This window comes from Zonotrichia leucophrys, chromosome 8 (genome assembly GCF_028769735.1).
Source record: "Zonotrichia leucophrys gambelii isolate GWCS_2022_RI chromosome 8, RI_Zleu_2.0, whole genome shotgun sequence".
In the NCBI taxonomy this organism is placed as follows: Eukaryota; Metazoa; Chordata; class Aves; order Passeriformes; family Passerellidae; genus Zonotrichia; species Zonotrichia leucophrys.
Window position 1 is genome coordinate 6,552,342 of NC_088178.1, and position 17,720 is coordinate 6,570,061.

At 40.7% G+C, this 17,720-nt stretch overlaps 1 protein-coding gene across 4 annotated transcripts in view; it reads left to right on the forward strand.

Moving 5' to 3' along the window:
* Positions 1-17,720, forward strand: part of TPR (translocated promoter region, nuclear basket protein) — a 33,388-nt gene that overhangs the window by 710 nt on the left and 14,958 nt on the right. For all 4 annotated transcript variants that reach the window (XM_064719338.1, XM_064719341.1, XM_064719342.1 and 1 more), the window contains exons 2-29: positions 1,371-1,475; positions 1,889-1,962; positions 2,993-3,089; positions 3,316-3,419; positions 4,016-4,180; positions 4,410-4,502; positions 4,623-4,703; positions 5,760-5,847; positions 6,317-6,457; positions 7,231-7,322; positions 8,067-8,264; positions 8,767-8,874; positions 9,377-9,603; positions 10,612-10,775; positions 10,856-10,995; positions 11,086-11,234; positions 11,489-11,651; positions 11,911-12,045; positions 12,688-12,828; positions 12,987-13,155; positions 13,622-13,788; positions 13,999-14,151; positions 14,674-14,790; positions 15,445-15,648; positions 15,739-15,923; positions 16,109-16,256; positions 16,602-16,739; positions 17,353-17,484. In XM_064719338.1, the coding sequence (XP_064575408.1) occupies positions 1,371-1,475; positions 1,889-1,962; positions 2,993-3,089; positions 3,316-3,419; positions 4,016-4,180; positions 4,410-4,502; positions 4,623-4,703; positions 5,760-5,847; positions 6,317-6,457; positions 7,231-7,322; positions 8,067-8,264; positions 8,767-8,874; positions 9,377-9,603; positions 10,612-10,775; positions 10,856-10,995; positions 11,086-11,234; positions 11,489-11,651; positions 11,911-12,045; positions 12,688-12,828; positions 12,987-13,155; positions 13,622-13,788; positions 13,999-14,151; positions 14,674-14,790; positions 15,445-15,648; positions 15,739-15,923; positions 16,109-16,256; positions 16,602-16,739; positions 17,353-17,484 (3,878 nt within the window). The remainder of the gene's footprint in view (positions 1-1,370; positions 1,476-1,888; positions 1,963-2,992; positions 3,090-3,315; positions 3,420-4,015; positions 4,181-4,409; positions 4,503-4,622; positions 4,704-5,759; positions 5,848-6,316; positions 6,458-7,230; positions 7,323-8,066; positions 8,265-8,766; positions 8,875-9,376; positions 9,604-10,611; positions 10,776-10,855; positions 10,996-11,085; positions 11,235-11,488; positions 11,652-11,910; positions 12,046-12,687; positions 12,829-12,986; positions 13,156-13,621; positions 13,789-13,998; positions 14,152-14,673; positions 14,791-15,444; positions 15,649-15,738; positions 15,924-16,108; positions 16,257-16,601; positions 16,740-17,352; positions 17,485-17,720) is intronic.

Here is a 17,720-nt window from a genome sequence, read left to right on the forward strand (position 1 = left end):
CTTTACTGAAGAGGCTGTCCATCCCTGGCACAGCTGCTCAGGGCAGGCGTGGAATCCCCACCCCTGGATGGATTTTAAAGCCATGTGGATGTAGCATTTGGGGACATGGGTCAGTGGTGGCCTTGGCAGGGCTGGGCCACCATGGTTGGACTCTGATCTTAGGTGTCTCTTCCAACCCAAACAGTTCTGTGCTTCAGTCTGCTTTGGTCCTCGTTGAGGAGCAGAAATACAGCTTTGTTCACAAAGCTCTCAAACAGCTTTAGGTTTATACTTTACTGTTAAATTCCATTCTGTAAAATGGCCCTGATATTTTTCTATTGATTTGGAGATGAGTTGATCACAGAACAGTAACACCTGCAGAGAGCAGGGACAGGAGTGTGAGGTTGTGACTGAATTAATTTGTAGAGGATGTGACATACTTCTGATACTTCATAGTTCTCTTACTTCATACTTCTACCTTTCAGTTTTTCAGTCTCTCTCATAGTAGACATCTTGGTAATGTATTACTGAAGTGTAGTGTAAGTTAAGGTAACCCACAGATTTTAGCAAGTTGCTCTCTTCCAGATCCATTCTTCTTGTGTGTGCCAAGAGGAGCAGCATTGTTTGAAATTGTAATGTATGAGAGGAGGAAGACAAACAGACATCCCTCAGTGCTTCCTTAGAAGCCCGTCCTTCCCATGAGTGGGATTAATTATAATTTTACTGAGTATTTTGCACTGAAGCTCCATGACACAGTTACTGTTTTAGATCACAAAAATTCACATCTAATTCTTTCCTTTTTTGCTGCTAAGGGAATAGAACCCAGGAATTAATTTTAAGAAGTCTTCATTAAAAAATTCCCCAGATCAAATCCCTTGATACCTGGGGATATGCGGATTTTACTTGGAATGTATAGAAATACTTCAGAAATAAAAGAAGTTTTAAGCTGATGAGCTCACACTGCATATTTGGGCTGATACAACATCTCTACTTACATCAAAAATGTTAAAGAACTATTTAGATTAATTAGGCTCTTTCTTGATGGACAATTTCACAGAATCATGGAGTGATTTGGGTTGGAAGGGACCTTAAAGCTCATCTCTTTCTAACCCCTGCCATCAGCAGGGACACTTTCCACTAGAGCAGCCTGAAACATATCACAATTTCTGGAAACACAGCACTTGTCTTGCTAGCACAGTGTTTTAAACAGTGTTCACTCAATGTGGAAATGCAGGTTTTTGCCTTCAAAAATGTTGAGGGGTTTTTTTTTTTCCTTTCCTTCAAATTCTCTTATTATTTTTATATATTCTTTTTAGAATGCTCCTTGATAAAGGTGAGAAGGAAAAAAAATGTTTATGATGTGAAACTGAGATGACTTTGTTCTTTTGCAGAGCAACAGTACTTTGAAGTGGAAAAGCGACTGGCTCAGAGCCAGGAAAGACTTGTAAATGAGACTCAGGAATGTCAAACTCTGCGGGAGGAGCTCAAAAAGCTTCGTAAGTGGAACTGTGTAACATCCCTAAGTGTTGGGCAGGACATTCTCCAGCCCAGGGTTGTGGGCACTGCCTCAGGGTTTGCTCAGGAGCTGAACTTCCATCTGCTGCATTTGTAGAGATGTGTTTTGGTGGTGTGTTCCAAGATTAATGGCATCTGTTGTTCTCATGGCAGAAAAGCCCCTTGCTGGGTAGTAGCAGTGCAGGGGGCTGTGTTTGGATCCTCACAAAAGCTGCTTCTGCTCTAAGCAGTGCCTTCATCTGCCTCAGTGCCCCTGGTCCATCCAGGGCAGGGTCTGGCATTCTCTCTCTTGTGTTAAAAGTGTTTGTCAGGGAAATTGTGGCTCTGTTGCACTAGGAGGGTGGGTTCTGTCACATCCTAGTGGAGATCTCTCACTGCTGTTCCTTCTCCCCAGATGAGCAGCTGAAGGTGCTCAATGAGAAGAACAAGGAGCTCGAGGCTGCCCAGGACCGGAATGCGGCCGTGCAGGTACTGCTGGGGCTGGCCAGGGGCTGCCATCCTGGGGCTCCCTGGCCCTTTGCAGCACAGAGTGCACTCAGGTCTCAGTGGAGAATATCAGGATCAGCACCACTATAAGCTCAGGGAGATGCTTACATGTCCATGGGGATGTGTGTGCAGGAAAATTGCAGGAACTTTTAAAAAGGTGGTGTTTTAGCAAACTGAATGACAGGTGAGCAGGTCTTTTGTTTCAGTTTGGATGGATTCTTCCCTTCCAGCTGAAACCTGTTGTGAAGTGACTTTAACCCAAACCCCCAAAATTTTGTCAAAGGTATAAAGAAAACTTCTAGTTTTCCCCATCCTTTCCCACTCTCTGGCACAGTTTTTATTGTGTTATGTCCAAAAGTCACTGGGTTGCAGGATGAGCTGGCAGATCCAGCAGAACAGTAATTTTGGAGCAGGAAGCTAAAACAAGTTTATTAAATTGATTTTTCCATGATGAGAGATGGATCTCATTGTTCTCCCAAAGGAACTTACCTAAGCCTGACTGAGGTGCTTTGTAGTGATACCTTGAGGGCATCCTCAAGTGTAGTGATACCTTGAGAGACAGTGTAGGCTGTAAATGATCCAAGGTTGTTGGCTTTGTTTTGATTTTTATATTGGTGCATGTAAATTGCATTGTTTGGTTGTTTATATTGGTGCATGTAAATTGCATTGTTTGGATGTTTACATTGGTCCATTATTTATATTGCTGCATGTAAATTGCACTGTCATTCCTTGTTTACTCTGTTACCCCTTTTATTTAACCAAACAAAGCTGTTTCAGGAAATTCTTGACTATTACAACTGTCTTTCCAAGAATATTAAAATGAAATGCAGTTTTGAACAGCTCCATTGTGATTTCCATGCCCACTCTAAGCCTCTTACCCCAGTGTTCAGTTGGCTGGGGTAGCTCACTGAGGTTTAGCTCACTGTTGTGTGGTTCTGAGCATAAGCAGAGGTTATAAACAGTTCCAGAGAGCTGATCACATTTATTTATTTCCTTCTGCAATCTGTTTCAGAGCCAGTTAATGCGAGAGAAGGAAGAACTGGAAGCTGAGAAGAGAGACTTGGTCCGAACCACTGAAAGGCGATCTCAGGAAGTTGAACATTTAAATGGTACAGCCAGGAGCACAGTCCATAAATACCGGGAAATAACACAGTCATTGCACAAAGACACCACTTTGGTGCTTGTTTTTCTCCATTTAAAAATGTGCCTTATGCAGTATCTTAGTGCCCAACATGCAATTACATGCGAAGTGTCTTGCCTGTTGTCATTCTTTACAATTTAGTAATTAAAACTGTTACACAACAGGTTTTTCTAACACTGATTTCCCTCTTCCAGAGGATGTTAAACGTTTAAATGAAAAGCTCACAGAGGCCAACACAGAAAAGGCAAAGCTTCAGCTGAAATTGGATGAGCTTCAAACATCAGATGTTTCCATGAAGGTGAGGAGGGCTGTGTAAGCACAGTGTGTGTTCTGCTTGTTTGTGTGTGATGTAATCACCATTTTGTTATGATTCCTTGGAAAGTAGGTCAAGTGAGTGCCTGTTATTTATAGCAAATTCTTGTATTATAAAATTGGTGGCTGTGACTAGAAGTGAGATCTGTATTTCTGGAAGACAGGGGATATCAGGCTGGGCAAGCATGTCCAGGACTCTTGGTGCCAGTGAAAGGAAGGACTGCTTGGAAAGGCTTCAGCTCCATGAAGGGAGGTAGAAAGGTGAAAAATAATTAGCTGTAAACCTGTACCATTATTTTGTGGGCAGAATAAACTCCATAAAGAGAGGAGGAAGGGACAAAAATCTCAATATCATAATTAATTTTTTCTAAAAAACTACTAATCTTGGAGGAAACTAACTCAAATGGCAGGAATTTCTCATTGCTTGATAGTTGTGACTTACTGCCAGTGTAATGAGGAGCACTGCCTGTATTTACCAAATTACAGTACATTTCTGCTACTCCTTCTCTAATCAGAGTATTTTAATTGGCTGCTTTATTTGCTGTGGAGCCACTCACTCACACTGTGTAATTCTCTTTTCAGTACCGGGAGAAAAGGCTGGAGCAAGAGAAGGAGCTGCTGCAGAACCAGAACACATGGCTGAATGCTGAGCTGAAAGCTAAAACAGATGAGCTGCTCCATACTGCCAGGGAGAAAGGCAATGAAATCCTGGAGCTCAAATGCAGTCTGGAGAACAAAAAGGAGGAGGTAATGTAATTACTGAGTTGTCATTTCTTAGAAATTATACCACCTGATTAACAGTGTTAAACAAAGCCAATACTTTAATGACTGTATTTGAGTGGCCCTGTATGCTCTTCCAGCAACTTTTGTGTTTGTTTTTATTTTTAAGTTAAAAACAGTGAGACAAGTATTTTCCAAAATAAACTGGACTAGGAGCTAAAGTCTTACGTAGTGTCCTTATTTCTTCTCTGAATAGGTTTCCAGAATGGAGGAGCAGGTGAACAGCTTGAAACAGTCCAATGAAAACCTCCAGAAGCATGTTGAAGAACTTTTAAATAAACTGAAGGAGGTGAGACAGCTTGAAATATGTTAAGTGGCATTGCAGCTGCTCCTACAAATCAAACAATAAAATGAGTGAAATAGAAATAGTAGAATCCTCTCCTACCCTGTCTCCTCTTTCATTTGCCAGGCAAAAGAGCAGCAGACAAGCATGGAAGAGAGATTCCACAATGAACTGAATGCCCACATGAAATTATCCAACTTGTATAAGGTGAGTTTGTTAATTACATTATAACTCTAGTAGGGTCTGAATCTTACATAATGCAAGCGAATTTGGAGGTTTTTTACCCCACAAAATTTGGATGTGGAAAGGCTGACTTCCATCACATGACTTTGTGAAACATGCAAAACATTGTCTTCTTTGCTGCTGTTTTAGTCAGCATTTAGACTCTTACATTGTTTAGATTATCTTGGAGAATAAGCAAAATTGGGGTTGAAATAGTAATTTTATGCTAACTATTTTGAGGCTTCATGTTGTAAAAATGTGGTAATGTCTTAGGATCTGTTGGAAGGAAAAAGTTTATATGGAAAGTATGACTGTGCAAGAGATTTTTCTGAGTTAGAAGTTCATTTATGAACACTGCAAAGTGTTGGTGACTTGGTTAGGATCCAGCTGAATGTCCTGTACTGTGTCAAAGACACAGCATCTAAACAAATAATATTTGTTCTGTTTGCTCAAAGAGTGAAAAATACCATGTAAGTCAGCTAAACGTATAACTGCTTGCTCTTTGGTCTGCATATTTTAGTGCACAGGTTACTGAGCTCTGCTTTGTGAACTGTCTTGCACAAACACCAAATAACCATTGTACAGCTTTTGCATTTGGGACATCTCAAGCTGTAAGCAAAGAAGCATAAACTGTTATATGAGTCCCTAAAAATACTATTTTTCAGACTATTTGAAAGAGAGTACTGAAAATTCCAGTGTTCTTTAGTCAGAAGAAGGAAAGAGCCAACACCAGCTGTAAACAGCTGATTGTTTGTTTGATTACTGATTGTTTTGTTCAGCCATTAAATTCCTTTATGCTGTAAACAGCTGAACAGATTGTATTGGGAATTGCCACATCAAATCAGTGTCTGATGCTTCTTACTCTAAAGCAGTTTGCATCAAAGTGAGTCAATCCACATGGAAAGGACTGACCAGCTGGGTGACTCTTCCAGCATTTTTTACAGAAAATTGTGTTCATGATTTGTGGTCAGTTTAGGCTTTCTTGTAAACATGGGGCTGCTGTTGCTGTGTACTAAAGGTGAGCTAAAATGCTTTCTTCAGAGTGCTGCTGATGACTCAGAGGCAAAGAGCAATGAGCTGACAGGAGCAGTGGAAGAGCTGCACAAGCTCCTGAAGGAAGCAGGGGAAGGTAAGCTGGCAAAGGGAGGAGAGCAGTTGGGCTCCTTGGAGTACCTTGATGCTCTGAAAAACGGGGTTTGTGTTCCTGAAAGGAATTTCATTGGGCTTTTGGGGTGATGGAAATACCAGTCCCTTTGTAACAAAAACTGTACCTGACTAGCTGAATTTACTGATGGTTGGGGAACTATTTTCAAATACACCTGGAATTTTACTATGGATTTTGATAATCTTGCAAGATATGTCTTCACTTTAGCTTTTTAGTTTAAGTTCCTTTTCACTGCTAAGGACAGTTCATATTTTTGCCCCTTTCTAAGCAAACATGATAGACAGTGGTTCGTGCTTTTCTCATGCTGAGTTTTCTTATCAGCATGAACTTCTCCAGATCATATAAAGTAAAATTTAAGGTACACAGCTAAATTCTGATACTTTAAAAAAAAATAAATCACAACACATAACCTGCTTGTCTGATTGAATTTTAGCTAATAAAGCAGCCCAGGAACATTTGGCTGAGGTGGAGGAGTCAAAAGCCACCATGGAGAAGGAGCTGAGAGAGAAGATCAGTAAGCTGGAGAAGGAGCTGGAGAATGCCAATGATTTACTGTCGGCTACGAAGCGCAAAGGTGGGATCAGCTGGCACCTGAAATACAGAAACTCTTGGGCTTTTATGTTCTTTCAAGGATATTGTGCTGAATTTCTCTAAGAACCAACTGCATTAATCTAATGTCATCTTTGGTAATATCTAATAATTCATTTTAGAAGCTTTTTCATATATATGTATGCTTATATATGTATATAAATGTGCTTCCCTCAGCAGAAAGTGCATTTCTGTCATAGTTTTTTGAAGTTCTTTTGTTAATCTGTTATTTTTTCAAAGAAAACGGAGGGGAAACTTTTCTTCAAGGCTGAATCAACCTGCTTTTAATAGTTTTCTGGAAAGGGAAGTGGAGATGATAAACTAGTCTTATTTTCCTCTTTAATAAAAAAGCAGCAGTGAATAAACCTCTTGTCCTTAAATTTCTGTTTAACATTTAATTTTGCTCAGTATTCACTGTTTTAGCTCTGTCTTTTTTGTTGTTTGCTACATATCCATAGTTTCTAAAGGATAGAGAGCAGGAAGGAACAGAGGCATGGAGTACATTTGCTCTATCCCTGTGTTAATTTAATGAAAATAAACCAGTGCTCTGCTGCTCCAAACCTCTGACAATGTGCTAAAAACCCTGAGGTTAAGCTTTGCTCCAGCTATTTCAACTGCTCATGTTCTGAAATTATTTAAATTTTAGGAGTCTTAGTAGCAATATCTTTTCGGCAATTCAAATAAAGCCAGTCAAGTATGAGAGTTTCTGGTGGGGATTATTGCAGTTTTTGGATGGTAATTGTGGGGTTGTGTCTCCAGGAGCCATCCTGTCCGAGGAGGAGCTGGCAGCCATGTCTCCTACTGCTGCAGCAGTGGCCAAAGTGGTCAAGCCTGGCATGAAGTTAACTGAGGTGAGTGAGCACAACCTCTCCAGCAGCAAAGCCCTTGGATGACACTGTGAGAACAGAAAGGTTCAGCCTTGGGGCACTCTTTGGGTTTGCGATCATGCCTGATGAAGGCAAGGAAGTCTTACTTGAGGCAGACTTCTCTTGCGAAGTTACTGAGATCTTTTTCAACATGCCTTACAGGTTTTCTTTAGTAGGCCAAATTCAGAAATATAGGTGGGTTTTGTTAATATAAACTTACTTTCTATATGCATTTTTGGCAGGAGCAGCCTTTTATTGCTTACTTACATAGTGTTTTAATTTGTACTGCTGTGCCTAAACTTGCAAACAATTAACTATAGCTCATACAGGTTCTAGGGGCTTTCATACTTCTGTTTATGCAATTTGTGTTGTTATTATTTGTTACTGATTGTTTTGTCCAGCCATTAAATTCCTTTATGCTGTGTTACTGGTTTTGATATTTCTGTTGTCTTAAATTTGCTTTAAACTTACACCTTTTACATAGACTTCTTTTATTGCAGACAGTTGCACTATACAGTTTGCCATTTTAAAATTAATATGTGTAACTTCTTTTCTACAATAGGAGTCCTATAATCATATTTTAAAAGTCCAGCTTTTTCTTCTGAATTACCTAGCTCAGTTGTATAAAATTGCAGTGCTTTAAGGTATGAACTGTATCATTACCAGTGGTTCTTTTTAAAGAGATCTGTACAAGCATATCAAAACCAAACCAAAACCTTTTTGTTGCAGCTGTACAATGCCTATGTAGAAACTCAGGATCAGTTGCATATGGAGAAGCTGGAGAATAGGAGAATCAATAAATATTTGGATGAAATAGTGCAGGAAGTAGAAGCCAAAGCCCCAATCTTAAAACGTCAGCGTGAAGAATTTGAGCGTTCCCAAAAAGCTGTTGCGAGTCTGTCTGCAAAGCTTGAACAAGCTATGAAGGTTGGTATAAAATAAAAGAGCATGCATCATTCTGGAAAACAAATTAACTTAAAAATCTTTAAACCTAATTGCTGTTGTAAGTGTATGAAGTAGATCTTTCAGTCAACTTTTATTATGGGGAAGGATGTGTTGGACTTTCTGGCTGGTGATTTCTGGAACTGCACAAAGTATTTTACAGAACCAATGTAATTTTTAGTTTTTTTGTAGTGGTGATTTACAGTCTCTGATTTTCTGAGAGAGTAGGTTCACTTTAAACAAAGTTTAGTATTTATTTGACATAAAATTGGACTTAAGTGCTCTCTTCCCACTGGTTTTAAAGCATGCACCAGTACATTACAAAAGAACATGGCTTTTGATTCCAGAACACCTGGAGTTTAACCTTGGGTGTGTAACTTTAAGGAGAAGTTTGGTTCCCCAGGCATGTCTGCACATGCTGTTATCTCTCTGGAAAGGAATGTGTCCAGTTGAGGTGTGATGTTTACTCCTGTTGGTGTGCTTGCAGGAGATCCATCGCCTGCAGGACAGCGCCGACCAGGCCAACAAACACGCCTCCTTCTTCGAGAGGGAGAGCCAGAGACTGGAGGTGCGAGTGAAGGATCTCTCCCAGCAGGTACAGGAAACTTTGCTGTGGTTAAATGGGCTGTTTGTAGTTGTGTATTCATGTGCTGCTGCATTTCAGATGTTTACTTGGAAGTTGCATTCAGCCACAGTTAAGAAGACTTTGGTTGTCCTGAGTACCTTAGTGTCATTAAAGCATGTCCTCAGGACAGCTTTCAATACTGGAATAAGTTTAGCTGGATAGAAGTGGTGCTGCTTTAGGATAATATTGTTAAGCATATGACCTGGAAAACTCATCTATATAATTTTTTTTGTTAAATTGGACTGTCCTGTGATCTGTTCACAGAACTGAACAGTTTATGTGCTTTCAATTTGTTGCCTTTTGTCAAGGTATTTTTTCTGTCACATAATTGTCTTACAAGGATTTATTGATTATAATTGTTTGCACATTTTATGGAAAACCCCTTAATTTCCAAGTCCTTTATTCCTAACATGTTTTTCAGAGAAAACTTTAGAGTCTGTGCAGGCCTTACACAAGGACCGTTCTCTTTCAGATCTGTGTGCTGTTAATGGAACTGGAAGAAGCCAGAGGCAACCACGTGATTCGTGATGAAGCAGTGAGCTCTGCTGACATCAGCAGCTCTTCTGAAGTGATCACTCAACACCTGGTGTCCTACAGAAATATCCAAGAGCTTCAGCAGCAGAATCAGCGTCTCCTGGTGGCTCTTCGGGAGCTGGGGGAGGCAAGAGAAAAAGAGGAGCAAGAAACAACATCATCTAAGTAGGTCACCTCTTCCTTTTCATTAACTTTGTACTAACTAGTAACAGGGATTCATTCAAGCATTTTTAGTTTTTTACTTCTGATTGTTATTAGTTGTGTGCAGCAGCTATGTAACTTGTAGAAGCAAGTTCTTATTAAGCTACAGGACCTTCAGGTTTCTATTAAAATAGCTTTATAACTTTGTAATAGGTCCTGTCATCAAAACCTGAAGTAAAAGTAATTGTCAGTCTTCTAGTGACTGATTTCACACAACAGAGCTGTTTTTCAAAAAGATAAGTTTTTATTCGTGTTAGCTGAACACAAGACTGCATGTGCACATATCTAAATCACTACTGTAAAGACTACAGGTGTGAATTCTTTATGAAAGGTTCTTAGCCTGACTCTCTGCTCATGCTACTGATATTTTTGAAGTTATTCACATGAATAGAATTCTGCTGTTCAGGAAAGAGGCCTGCTTTCTTTTTCATCTGCAAATGGCAGCCCAAAGGCCTGTCTCCTGGAAATTTGCAGGATTTGTCATAGGTTCACAGAATCATTATGTTTGGGAAAGATGTCCAGGATCAAGTCCAAGCTATGCCCCAGATGTCACCAGCCCAGAGCACTGAGTGCCACGTCCAGGCCTTCCTTGGACACCTCCAGGGATGGGGACTCCACCACCTCCCTGGGCAGCCCCTGCCAATGCTTAACTACCCCTTCTGTGAAAAAATTCTTCTTAATGTTCAACTGGAACCTCCCTTGGCACAGCTTGAGGCCTTTTCTTCTTGTCCTATCCCTGTTCCCTGGGTGCAGAGCCTCATCCGCCCCAGCTGCTCGCTTTTATCAGGGAGTTATGTAGAGCCACAAGGTCCCCCCTGAGCCTCCTTTTCTCCAGGCTCAGCCCCTTTCCCAGCTCCCTCAGCCCCTCCTGGTGCTCCTGACCCTTCCCCAGCTCCATTCCCTTCCCTGGACACACCCAGAGCACCTGGAGGTGGCTGTGTGTGATGTTGAAGGCTGTTGTTGTTGTTCCAGGATCTCTGAGCTGCAGAGCCAGCTGGATGAGGCTCTCAGTGAGCTGCAGCAGCTGCGGGAGTCGCGGCAGCACCAGCTGCAGCTTGTGGAGTCCATCATCCGCCAGCGGGACATGTTCCGCATCCTGCTCACCCAGACCACGGGAGCCATCATTCCTCTGCAAGGTAACCCAGGCTGCAGGGGCTGTGTGATCTGCTGTGGCAAGCAGAAGTGTTGCTTTAAAACCCTCTTTACCTTCCTGTAGCTTCAGGTATGTTACCAGAGGAGATCTGTCTTACATCTACTCCAAAGCGCCCGAATTTACCTCAGTCCATGGCAACTCCTGCTCCAGTGTCTATGACCGAGTCCGTGGAGACTGTGGAGGCCAAGGCTGCTCTTAAGCAGGTACATTTTTCAGTAGACACTGCACAAAGCTGTCCCTGTTTATTTTTACTTGCTTTTGGTACTTACTTTTATGTCTGTTCTTTTCTGCAGTTACAAGAAGTTTTTGAGAACTATAAAAAAGAAAAGGCAGAGAATGACAAGCTTCTGAATGAACAGAATGAAAAGCTTCAGGAGCAGGTCACAGACTTGAGGTCACAAAATGCCAAGATATCCACACAGCTGGAATTTGCCTCCAAAAGGTAATTCAGCTACATAATATCATTGCCTTACATGTTCTCTGGCTGCTTGATTTTGTTTGTCACTTAAACATTGACACTGTCTAGTCTGTGTAAGAATGTAAAGGAAATAGTGCTGGTGGGCTCAAAAACAGAAACTGTAGTTGAGTGAGGCACATTTGTGCAAACTGAAGCATAAAACCGTGAAGCCCACAGCAGTGTGCATGCCTCTGTTGAGCTGGACAGTGGCAGACTTGCTTTTCTGTGTTCCCTGGCAGGTACGAGATGCTGCAGGATAACGTGGAAGGCTATCGCCGGGAAATCACCTCCCTGCACGAGAGAACCCAGAAGCTCACAGCGACCACTCAGAAGCAGGAGCAGATCATTAACACCATGACTCAGGACCTCAGGGGAGCTAATGAAAAACTGGCAGTGGCAGAGGTCAGTAACAATGTGTGGCACTGCAGGGTGTTCCAAGGTAGTACAACAGTTTTCCTTATGACTGTCCTGAAATGACTCAAGTGAAGAGTGGAGATGTGAGAACATTCCAAGGTGTTTCAGTTTGCAGGGAAAACAGAATGTCCAGTAGTTCTGTTCTTACTATTCTTGACTTAATTCACACAGATTTTTAAATAATACTAAATTCAATGGATGGGTTGGGGATTGACAACAAAGTTTTTAATAATTTATTGTCTTAAAGGTGAGAGCAGAAAACTTGAAAAAAGAGAAGGATATCCTGAAGATGTCAGATGTGCGCCTGACTCAGCAACGTGACTCTCTGCTGGTTGAACAAAGAGGACAGAACTTGCTGCTCACCAACTTGAGAACAATTCAGGTATGTGGTGCTATTCTTACGCCCAGGATGGGTCTGTCTGTCAGGCTTTTCAAGAAATACCCATGAAAATCAAATTAAAGACTCATGGGATTGAGTCTTAACATGGATTTTTTTGGGGTTACAAATCAACATGATATAAAATACTTCAACGACTTGTTTCAGCAAGTTTGGGACTCCTGTCCTACATTATGATACTCTGTCATTTACCTGGGCAAGGTCCTGAGAATTCTGAGTTGATGAGAAGGATTTTCACAATCAAATGGAAACAAAACACATGAAACAAAGTGAAAGGAAAAAATTCGTAATGACAATACTTAGAATGTATTTAAGGATGCAGATTTTATCCTGTGACAGTTCTGTTCTCTAGTAGATCTTTTGGTGGTTTTTTAGTCAATGGCATTAGACTGCATAGATAGTAGATATTCTTCTAATAATATTTATGGTAGTAACATCATTAATGAAACCTTTCAAAGCTAAGTCATACATTGTAAGCACTACTTTTACTCATTTTCTGTATCTACCTATTTAATTATTCTTGAGGTGGGAGAAATGTTTTGACAACTTTGTATGAAGTGCTGCAGTAATTCAGAAGAAAATTATTGAGGTATGTTGTAAACAAAATGCATTGGTCTCTTTTTTCAGGGAATACTTGAAAGATCTGAGACAGAAACAAAGCAGAGACTCAACAATCAGATAGAAAAGCTTGAACGTGAGATATCTCAGCTGAAGAAGAAACTGGAGAGTGAGGTGGAGCAAAGACATTCCCTCACCAAGAATCAAGAGGTGAGTGTAAATGTGCTGCACTTGTTTGAAGGAAAATAAAGCCCCAGGTGCTTCTGCCAGAGTGCAGTGTGTTCTTCTCCATAGCTGACATGTAGAGCCACACTTGGCCTCTGAGCCATGTGGGAATAATTGCAAACTGAAGAACCCTGTGCTTGCAGGTTCATATCCTGGACCTGAAGAGGCAGCTGGAGACAGAGACCAACCGTCACATCAACACAAAGGAGCTCCTGAAGAATGCCCAGAAGGAAAATGCCATGCTGAAACAGCAGCTGAACAACACTGAGGCCCAGCTCACATCCCAGTCCTCACAAAGGTCTCCAGGGAAAGGTAAAATCTTCCTCTGCAGTTAATTTCTCTTTATGCTAAGCATTGCCATCTCAGAATGGTAAAATTCACAGTCCATAATAATTTGAATTGGGACAACAGTACACTAAATAATAAATCATTTTGTTACTGCATTCACATATTCAGGCAGATAGTAACCAGCATAATTTGTTAATGTAAACTTCACATCCAAGCAATCTTGGACAAAGGGGAAAAATAATGCAAAACTTCTTAAAGAATTCCTTTTATTGTTTGAAGGAGCTTAAATGTATTAGGCTACATAGTTTTAAATAATCAACAGTGTTTTTATAAGTCCTTATTTTGGTGAGGGCTTACAGTTTTATTTAGGGAAGCTTTGTGAAAATAATTGTTTTTATCATATTATCCAAAAATTGCTTCAGTTTTCATAAGAACAGCGGTTTTAAGGCTGAGTTAAATCTCAGTTAATGAATGTGTTCTAACAATGCAGGTCAGCCTAGTACAACTAAAGATGTGGATGATCTTGTAAGTCATCTGAGACAAGCTGAGGAGCAAGTCAATGACCTGAGAGAAAGGCTCAAGACTAGTTCCAGTAATGTGGAGCAATACAGGGCCATGGTTCTCAGCCTGGAGGAATCCCTCAATAAGGAAAAACAAGTAAGTAGTTAATTACTTATTTTTATTTACTTTGTTTTTTAGAGTAAAAATTCACTACTGCTTGTGATTTTCCATATTTTCAGTGTTGTTCTAAATTAGATGCTGAGAATACCTATTCTGGCTTTAAATTGTTAACAAAATTCCAGTTTTGTATCAGAATAATGTATTTAACTGGATAAAAAATGGATCTCATGATGGATTTTAATGAAGGTGACAGAGGAAGTTCGTACAACAGTTGAAGCTCGTCTGAAGGAATCTTCAGAATATCAGGCACAGCTGGAAAAGAAGTTGATGGAGTCAGAAAAAGAAAAACAGGAGCTGCAGGAGGAGAAGCGTAAAGCAGTGGAGAACATGGAGCAGCAGGTATGCCCTGACCCTCCCTGAGAGCCCCAAGGAATGAGCTTTCACAGAGCTGCCTCAGCTTCAATTGGGTGTCACACTACAGCAGTGCCCTGAACCAGTCTTTCGGAGTGTACACAGACTGCCTGAATTTGTGAGAGGTTTCCAAACAAGAGCTGTACATTGACAGTGTCACTTCACTGCAGTGATTGTATGCTTAAAGCTGTCACTCTCTGCCGGAACTTTGAGCAGGAAAACATAAAGTAGCAGCCTTTGTGAGAGGTTTCAGAAGGAAACAAAATGACTGTAACTAGAATTACTGCAGGTCCAACTCTGAAAGTAAAGGATTATATTTTTACTGGGAAAGACCTCTGTATATTAATAAGTCAAAATATAGAAAGTATGTATATTTTAATATTAATTTTAATCTATAAGTAATAAAATATTCACCATTACAAATAACTGTGTTCAGTACTCTGCAAATACTTTGCCACTCAGTCCTGGCTTTGTTCTTTCTTTGTTTTTGTTGTTCCCCTGCCACTGCAGCTTTCAGAACTGAAGAAGAGTCTGTCAGCTGTGCAGTCAGAAGTTCAGGAAGCTCTTCAGAGAGCCAGCACAGCTCTGAATAATGAACAGCAGGCCAGGAGGGACTGCCAGGAGCAAGTAAGTTTGTGGTGTTTGCCTATTTTAGCCAGGGTCAGCAGAATTCCTGTTAGCTTTCAGTTGAATTCAAAACTAAACTTGTTACTCAGGGACTGCTGGAGGCGGGAAAAATGCTGGGAGAGCACATTCTCTATTTTGGGAGCAGCTGCTTATTGAATGCAATAGATTTCTGTTTCTAAGGTCTGTTCCATTATGTAAAAAGATTGGCTTGGAAATGTAATTAACTGATTTTAATGAATTGCTGCCTTCATGCTCTGAGGCGGGGACTGAAAATGCTCCCAACAAGACAATGGGGAAAGTATTTTTCTAACCCAGAAGATAATTGTCATCTTTTATGACAGTGGGGCAGTGGGATATTTAGCAGCAGCTGGTAAGATTTTCTTGTTACCAACTATTTTTTAAAGGGAATTTATTTTTCTGCAGATGAGAATTCCAGCAGCAGTAATTGGTTTCAAGGATATAAAAAAACTTTGGGCTGTTTAATCCAACCCCAAATGTAGTAGATGGGCTTTTCCATGTTTCCTGTGCTTGAGAATAGCTGGGATTTTGGGCAGTGGTTTTCTTTTTGCTTTGTGGTCACTTGATTTTGTCTCTTTGTACAGATCAAACACACAAAATAAGGGTAGCAGAGTTATTTATTCTGGTTTTGTGCAGGCAATGATGGCTTCTGAAGCTCAGAACAAATATGAGCGGGAGTTGATGCTTCATGCTGCTGATGTGGAGGCACTACAGGCCATCAAAGAGCAAGTTGCCAAGAATGCAGCGGTGAGGCAGCAGCTGGAGGAGGCTGCTCAGAAAGCAGAGTCTGAGCTCTTGGAATCCAAAGCCTCCTGGGAAGAGAGAGAGAGAATGATCAAGGTGTGATGGGCTTTGTTGGTTCAGTGGGTTTTTTTCAGTTAACAAAAATTCAGCCACAGAAATCACACTCAGTGAATGATTTTGTTGTAGGATGAAGCTTCAAAACTTGCATCCCGCTGTGAGGATCTGGAGAAACAAAATCGATTGTTACATGAGCAGCTGGAGAGCATGAGCAATAAGATGGTGACTTCCATGAAAGAAGCCATCCCAACTGCAGCAAATGTTTCTCTTAGTGAGGAAGGCAAATCCCAGGAACAAATCTTAGAAATTCTTAGGTAACCTTAGCTCTGGGTTCCTTCTCTTGGGGGTTATAAATTAGATTTGAACTTAGATAATTCTATATTACTTTATACTTGAAGGATAATGTTAAAAATCCAAGTGCTTTTTTGCGGATGGGAGATGGTTGTGCTAGTTGAGAACATTTTCCTGGTGTGAGGTGGTGTTGAACTCCTCCCTGCAGGTTTATCCGTCGGGAGAAGGAGATTGCAGAGACGAGGTTCGAGGTGGCGCAGGTGGAGAGCCTGCGGTACCGCCAGAGAGTGGAGCACCTGGAGAGGGAGCTCCAGGAGCTGCAGGACAGCCTCAACGCTGAGAGGGAGAAGGTGCAGGTATGGCTGGGGGTTAATGCTTGTGAATTCAATCAGTACAGGGCTGTTCTGGGGCTGCCTGTGCCCAAAAATGAATTTTTGAAAGAATTAGGGTTTTTTTTTTAAACTGGGATTGCTTATAACCAAATGGAGTAACTTGTTGTGAGTCTTGAGAGAGTGCAGCAATTCCAAAATCTCATAAATTATCTTTATTTTACCCTAATTATATTTTTTTCCCCATATCTTGAAAGTACATGTGAAATAATAAATACCATGGTAGATTTCCAAGGTGGTGTTATACCATATCTGGGTGGAGTATAGGTGCCTATGCAAGCAAAACAAATTATTGAGTTGACTCTTTCACAGGTAACAGCAAAAACCATTGCACAGCATGAAGAATTAATGAAGAAAACTGAGACCATGAACATACTCATAGAAACCAACAAGATGTTAAGGGAAGAGAAGGAGAGGCTGGAGCAAGAGCTACAGCAGATACAAGCAAAGGTTAGTACTGAGCTTCACATAAACCTTTCAGATATTCAGTGTAGAGTTAAATGTTGGGATATACCATTGCTAATTACAGTAAATATGTGATTTACATTATAATTATTCCTTTAAGTTGTACACTAATGAGGAAACTTTACATTTCAAATTTTAAAAGACTGGTCCATCTGCAGTATTGGAAAATTTGAAGTTCAGTTCCATTTAGATGAACCTGAAAGTCAGTGTTTATCCTTAGCTAGAGGTATACCAGGAGCAAGGATATTATCAGAAATTACATTAAAAATGGCACAAGAATGCGTATAAAACAGACCACAGCTTTATTAAGAGTTGAAAAGTGAGATACTGCTTGTTTTAATGGTAACCAATGCATTGGATTTCAACATTAATAATCTCTCCTCTACCAAAGTACAGAGTGAGCATCTAAGATTTGCAAGTTGCACCAATATTTTTTTTCTCTGTAGGATCATCCTCTGCTGTCTTTGTCCTTTTCTCTTCCTCCAGCTGCCCACAGGAAGGCAGAGAGTTAGGAAAGAAGCTCTGTCATGGCTTTTTCCTGAGGGATTCCTTCAGTCTCCTGAGGTGCAGAGTGTAACCCCTTACTGTGCTTTCTCAGGTACGCAAGCTCGAGGCAGACATCCTGCCCCTGCAAGAGTCCAATGCTGAGCTCAGTGAGAAGAGTGGGATGCTGCAGGCAGAGAAAAAGCTTTTGGAAGAGGATGTTAAACGCTGGAAAGCCCGAACTCAGGTGGGGAGATGCCTCCTTTCAAAGAACATAATGTGGAAAAAAAAGCCCACCAGTTAAACAACTGAAAAAAGTGCTACATTTCCTTACAAAGAATAAAAACCTAAGAAGTGTGTTTGAATTATAAAGCATTGTTCACGCAGCTTCAGAGTTGGCTATTTGATATCAAAATGCAAAAGCAGTGTCTCTAATTCAAAGAGATTTTCTGGCTATAACTGTGTAATTATTTTACAAAAATG